Source organism: Chrysemys picta, chromosome 4, assembly GCF_011386835.1.
Source record: "Chrysemys picta bellii isolate R12L10 chromosome 4, ASM1138683v2, whole genome shotgun sequence".
Lineage (NCBI taxonomy): Eukaryota > Metazoa > Chordata > Testudines > Emydidae > Chrysemys > Chrysemys picta.
In genome coordinates this window covers 2,798,462-2,804,426 of record NC_088794.1, presented here as the reverse complement: position 1 = coordinate 2,804,426, position 5,965 = coordinate 2,798,462, and the positions used below count along the sequence as shown (strand labels likewise).

The following is a 5,965-nucleotide window of genomic DNA, read 5'->3' as shown; positions in this document are numbered from 1 at the left end:
GAGAGATGTGCTTCATAGAATCATAGAATATCAGGGTTGGAAGGGAGCTCAGGAGGTTCTAGTCCGACCCCCTGCTCAAAGCAGGACCAGTCCCAGCCAGGGCTTTGTCAAGCTGGGCCTTAACATTGGGGCAACAGGAAATGTGGCTTTGTTTCTGTAGGGTCTTATAAGTGGCAGGGTTGTGTGTTTTGGCTGTTGTCAGGGCTCTGACAAATTGCTGCTTTGTTAGGATAGTGTCTCTCACAAGAATAAAGCTGTGCGTGGTGCCTTTGCTGTCATATGGATCTTCTGTATTATTGTAGGGTCTCCTAGTCTGTTGTTGCACTATCTGGGGCTGCATGTGCCAGCTAATTACTGATGGGTTTCCCTATGGGTGCCAGTTTGTTGTTGTGGAATCTGGAGCCGTGTCCTGGTTTGTTGTTGTAGGGTCTTTTGTATTGTTATAGGATTCAACTTGTCTGTTCTTGCAAGGTCCGGGACTGCGTGTGTGTCGGTCTATTATTGTGGGTGCAAAACTGGTTGGAAAACCTCTCCCAGAGAGTCGTTCACAGTCTGCTGGAAGGCAAATCGTGTGGGGTCCCGCAGGGATCAGTTCTGGGTCCGGTTCTGGTCACTATCTTCATCGATGATTCAGCTAATGGCACAGAGAGGGCACTGATAACGTTTGCGGACGATCCCAAGCCGGGAGGGTTGCGAGTGCTTTGGAGGATAGGATGAAAATTCAAAATGCTCTGGACAAACTGGAGAAATGGTCTGACGTAAATAGGATGAAATTCAATCAGGAAAAATGCAAAGTGCTCCCCTTAGGCAGGAACAATCAGTCGCACACACACAATGGGCAATGACAGCCTAGGAAGGAGCACTGCGGAAAAGGTCCTTGGGGTCAGAGTGGATCACAAGCGAAATATGTGTCAACAGTGTAACGCTGTTGCAACCAAAGCGAACATCCTTCTGGGATGTATCAGCAGGAGTGTTGTAAGCAAGACATGAGCAATAATTCTTCCGCTCTGCCCGCGCTGATACAGAATCAGCTGGAGTATTGGGTCCGGTTCTGGGCCCCACATGTCAGGAAGGATGTGGAGAAACTGGAGAAAGTCCAGAGAAGAGCAACAAAAATGATTCAAGGTCTAGAAACCCTGAGCTAGGAGGGAAGATTGAAAACACTGGGTGTGTTTAGTCTGGAGAAGAGGAGGCTGAGGGGGGACACGAGAACTGTTTCGGGTACATACAAGGTTGTTACAAGGAGGAGGAGAAGAATTGTTCTCGTTAACCTCGGAGGACAGGACAAGAAGCGAGGGGCTTAAATTGCAGCAAGGGAGGTCTAGGTTGGACATCAGGAAAAACTTCCGACCTGTCAGGGTGGTTAACGCTGGAATAAGTCGCCCAGGGAGGTTGTGGAATCGCCGTCATTGGGGGATGTTTAAGAGCAGGTTGGACAAACCCCTGTCAGGGAGGGGCCAGATCAGCGTTTCTCTAACGGGTGCGCGGACGCCGCAGATCAACTCCTCCTGCTCCCGGCCCGGCGCCTCCTGCTCGCCAAAACTCCGGCGGCGCAGCGGGGTTCAGGCAGGTTCCGAACTGCCCCGGCTCCGCACCGCTCCCGGAAGCGGCCGGCACGTCCCTGCAGACCCTGGGCGGGAGGGGGTCTCCACACGCTGCCCCGAGTAACGGCTCCGCAGCCCCCATTGGCTGGAAATGTGGCCAATGGGAGCTGTGGGGGCGGTGTCTGCGGGTGCCCCTCACCCAAACCCCCTCCCAGAGCCTGCATCCCTCCCTCTCCTGCACCCAAACTCCCTCCCAGAGCCTGCACCCCTCCCCCCTCCTGCACCCAAATCCCCCTCCCAGACCTGCTCCCCTCCCCCCTGCACCCAAACTCCCTCCCAGAGATTGCCCCATCCCCCCACCCAAACTCCATCCCAGAGCCCTGCACCCCTCCCGCCTCCCAGAGCCTGCACCCCAAATCCCCTCCTACACCCAACCCCCCTCCCAGAGCCTGCACCCCTGCCCCTCCTGTACCCAACCCCCCTCCCAGAGCCTGCACCCCTCCCGCCTCTCCAGAGCCTGCACCCCAAATCCCCTCCTGCACCCAACCCCCCTCCCAGAGCCTGCACCCCTCCCGCCTCCCAGAGCCTGCACCCCAAATCCCCTCCTGCACCCAACCCCCCTCTCCAGAGCCCGCACCCCTTCCCCCCCCGCACCCAAACCCCCTCCCAGAGCCTGCACCCCTCCCCCCTCCTGCACCAAACTCCCTCCCAGAGCCTGACCCCTCTCCCCTCCCTCACCCAAACTCCCTCCCAGAGCCTGCATCCCTCCCCCCCGCACCCAAATTCCCTCACAGATCCTCCACCCCAAACCCCCTCCTGCATTCAAACTCCCTCCCAGAGCCTGCACCCCTCCCCCCCGCACCCCAAATTCCCTCCCAGAGCCTGACCCCTCCGCCCTCCTGCACCCAAACTCCCTCCCAGAACCCAACCCATCCCCCTCCCTCACCCAACCTCCCTCCCAGAGCCTACACCCCTCCCCCCCTGCACCCAACCCCCCTCCCACAGCCTGCACCCCTCCCCCCCGCACCCAAAGTACCCCGCACCCAAACTCCCTACCTCAGCCTGTGACAGTGAGTGAGGGTGGGGGAGAGCGAGCGACCCAGGAAGGGGGGATGGGGACCAGAACTTACCACCCTGGCTAAACAACAGAGGAGAAGAGGCAGTTAGAGGCCAACCAGCGTCCTTTAGAAAGTGGAAGTGAAATCTCACGGAGGAACCCAGAAAGGAACATGGACCCCGGTGAGTCAAGTGTAAACGGAAAACTAGGCAGGACCACAAGAGAATTTGAAGAGCAACTCACCGAGGACACAAACCAACAGCAACGTTCGTTAAGTCCATCAGAAGCTGCGACCCTGGACGGTCGAGGTGCTAAGGGAGCACCTCAAGGGCGATAAGGCCATTGGGGAGAAAATAAATGAATTCTTTGCATCAGTCTTCAGATTTGGGGAGGGATCGCTCAGTGGTTTGAGCATTACCCTGCTAAACCCCAGGGTTGTGAGTTCAATCCTTGAGGGGGCCACCTAGGGATCTGGGGTAAAATCAGTCCTTGGTCCTGCTAGTGAAGGCAGGGGGCTGGACTCGATGCCCTTTCGGGTCCCTTCCAGCTCTAGGAGATGGGATATCTCCATAGATTAGATTGAGGTGTCACGAGAGGAGGTTTTGGAACAAATTGATAAACTCAAAGCAAGAAGTCAGCAGGCCAGCTGGTATCGCCCACAGAGTTCACATGTGAGACCGCAGCACCGTGGTGTGTAACCTGTTACTTCAATCCGCCCCGTACCCGGTGACTGGAGCAGCACCGTGGTGTGTAACCTGTTACTTCAATCCGCCCCTGTACCCGGTGACTGGAGCAGCACCGTGGTGTGTAACCTGTTACTTCAATCCGCCCCTGTACCCGGTGACTGGAGCAGCACCGTGGTGTGTAACCTGTTACTTCAATCCGCCCCGTACCCGGTGACTGGAGCAGCACCGTGGTGTGTAACCTGTTACTTCAATCCGCCCCTGTACCCGGTGACTGGAGCAGCACCGTGGTGTGTAACCTGTTACTTCAATGCGCTCCTGTACCCGATGACTGGAGCAGAGCTAATGTGACGCCAATATTTAAAAAGGCTCCAGAAGTGATCCAGAAGAACGGCCAGACTGGGTCAGGCCAAAGGTCCATCCAGCCCGGTGTCCTGTCTGCCGACCGCGGCCAATGCCACCGTCGCGGAGTGTGGGGGAGTCGGGGCCCTGCACCCCTCTTCCTGCGATTCCCCGGGACTCTCAGCCAGCCAGTAACACAGAAGGTTTATTAGACAACAGGAACACAGTCCAACATGAGCATGTAGGTACAGACAACAGGACTCCCTCCCTCCCTGTCCATCTTGGGGGGCAGGGAGCTTAGACCCCAGCCCTGGGGCTCCCTCCGTTTCCCCAGCCAGCTCCAAACTGAAACTCTCCAGCCCCTCCTCTGGCCTTTGTCTCTTTCCCAGGCCAGGAGGTCACCTGATCTCTTTGTTCTCCCAACACCTTCAGTTGGCAGGGGAGGGGCCCAGGAGACAGGCCGTGGGCCATTCTCTGTGCAGACACCATCGCACTGGCCCTCTCGGGCTCTGCAACAACCACACCCTCTGATCCAGGGCGGGCTCCAGGCATCAGCTTGGCAAGCAGGTGCTTGGGGCGGCCACTCCAGAGAGGGGCGGCAGGTCCAGCTATTCGGCAGCAATTTGGCGGACGGTCCCTCACTCCCACTCCGAGCGAAGGACCTCCGGCAGAATTACCACCGCAGATCGCGATCATGGCTTTTTTTTTTTCTTTTGGCTGCTTGGAGCGCCCAAAACCCTGGAGCCGGCCCTGCTCTGATCCCACCAGCTAGATACTTAAGAAAGGCATAGGGGAAACTGAGGCACCCACACAGTATTCAGATAAAACATTAAGAACATTCCCACTTCGTCACAGCCACTTCCCCAATTCCAATAGATGGTTTTTGAGATGGGGCGAGCACATCTGCACGCAGTATTCAAGGTGTGGGCGTCCCATGGGTTTATATAGAGGCAACATGATATTTTCTGTCTTATTCTCTATCCCTTTCCTAACGATTCCCAATTCGCTTTGCGACGGCTGCTGCACAGCGAGTGGATGTTTCAGAGAACTACCCACAGTCCCCCCCCGAGGAGCCCCGTGGCAGACACGGGCAGGCAGAAAGCTGACCGGTGCGGTTCCAGGAGGCGGCGGGGCCAGAGGGCAACCCCGGCAAGAGGGTGCAACCTTCGTGGAGGGCTGTCTCGCCGAAGGGGGTTCCTCCCAGGAACCGCACTGACCGGGAGAGAGCTCGGGCTGTGAGTCCGTGACAACGTGGTAGCCGAGGATGGTTGGCGGATGCACGCTGTCGACAGGCTGGCTGCGAGCACCGGCGCTTTGCAGCGAGGGGCTGCCGGCGATAAAAACAAGGAAATGGAAGGAACCAGCGAGGAAATGGCCTAGAACCAATTCCCTAAAAGGGACGCTCCAGTGGGTGCAGGGCGAGAGGGCTGAGCGCTGGGGGGTCGCCCGGGGCAGCGGATTGCCCGGCTGGCAGAGAATGAGCAGGCCGAGAGCAAGAGCCAGATCCCAGCGGGGCTCCTGGGAGTAGCGGGGGGCCACCAGCAAGGGGGGGATTCTCTATCTGGATGTGAAGAGATGGGAACTGGAGTCGGAGGAGAGGGGGGCCTAGAGGACTGGCCATGGGGAAGGGCCCCAAGATGCCCATTCCACAGGGACCCTAGATTCCTAAGTGGGGTGTACAACCCTGGGCGTCACCCGAGGAGGTCACCACCCTGCTGGGAGAATCTCTCCGCACGGGGGGAAAGGGCGCCGGGCCACCTCTGCTGAGGACGGGTGTAATTGGGGGGGGAGTCACCCAGAGACCCCCCCCTTTAAAGGTTCATGTGGCGAAGGGAAGAGGGCCGGTAACCGGGCGCAGAGGAAGGAATATACGCTTGGGAAGTGAACTGTCTCTTTCAAACTGGATCCGGACCCTGTGACCGTAACCGCCAAAGAGCAAAACCGAGAGCCGGGATCTCGCACCTCCAGACGGGGGGCCCAGGGGGAGCCCGGTGGGGGTAGCTGGGAGGGAGGTCCGGGGGCCCTGGGACGCGGGCACTGGGAGACGCAGGTGCAGCCAAGGTGGGCCTGGGAGACGCAGTGCCCAGTGCAAACCTCACTATGAGGGGGTGGTGAGTGCATCTAAATGGGGGGCCCCAAAGGGGTTGGGGTGCCCAATTCGCTGCCAGCGGAGGTGCTGATGGAGGACGGGACGGAGGACTGGCCATACGGTGCCCGCTCGGCCTGACCTCAGCGATCTGCCCTGCGGGGGACGTAACACTTCAAGCAGGGGGGCGAGTTCCCAGGGACGGGGCTTAACTGGGCTGAGACAAGACTTTGTCATGCGGTGGGGAAACTGA

The 5,965-nt window shown here is 58.5% G+C and overlaps 1 protein-coding gene across 1 annotated transcript in view; it reads left to right on the top strand.

The window, feature by feature from the left end:
- The window catches only part of LOC135982786 (integrin alpha-L-like), a 7,989-nt gene extending 6,321 nt beyond the window's left edge, over positions 1-1,668 (top strand). The window contains exon 9 of the mRNA XM_065590971.1: positions 1,498-1,668. Coding sequence (XP_065447043.1) covers positions 1,498-1,668 — 171 coding nt within the window. The remainder of the gene's footprint in view (positions 1-1,497) is intronic.
- Positions 1,669-5,965: the final 4,297 nt, after the last annotated feature.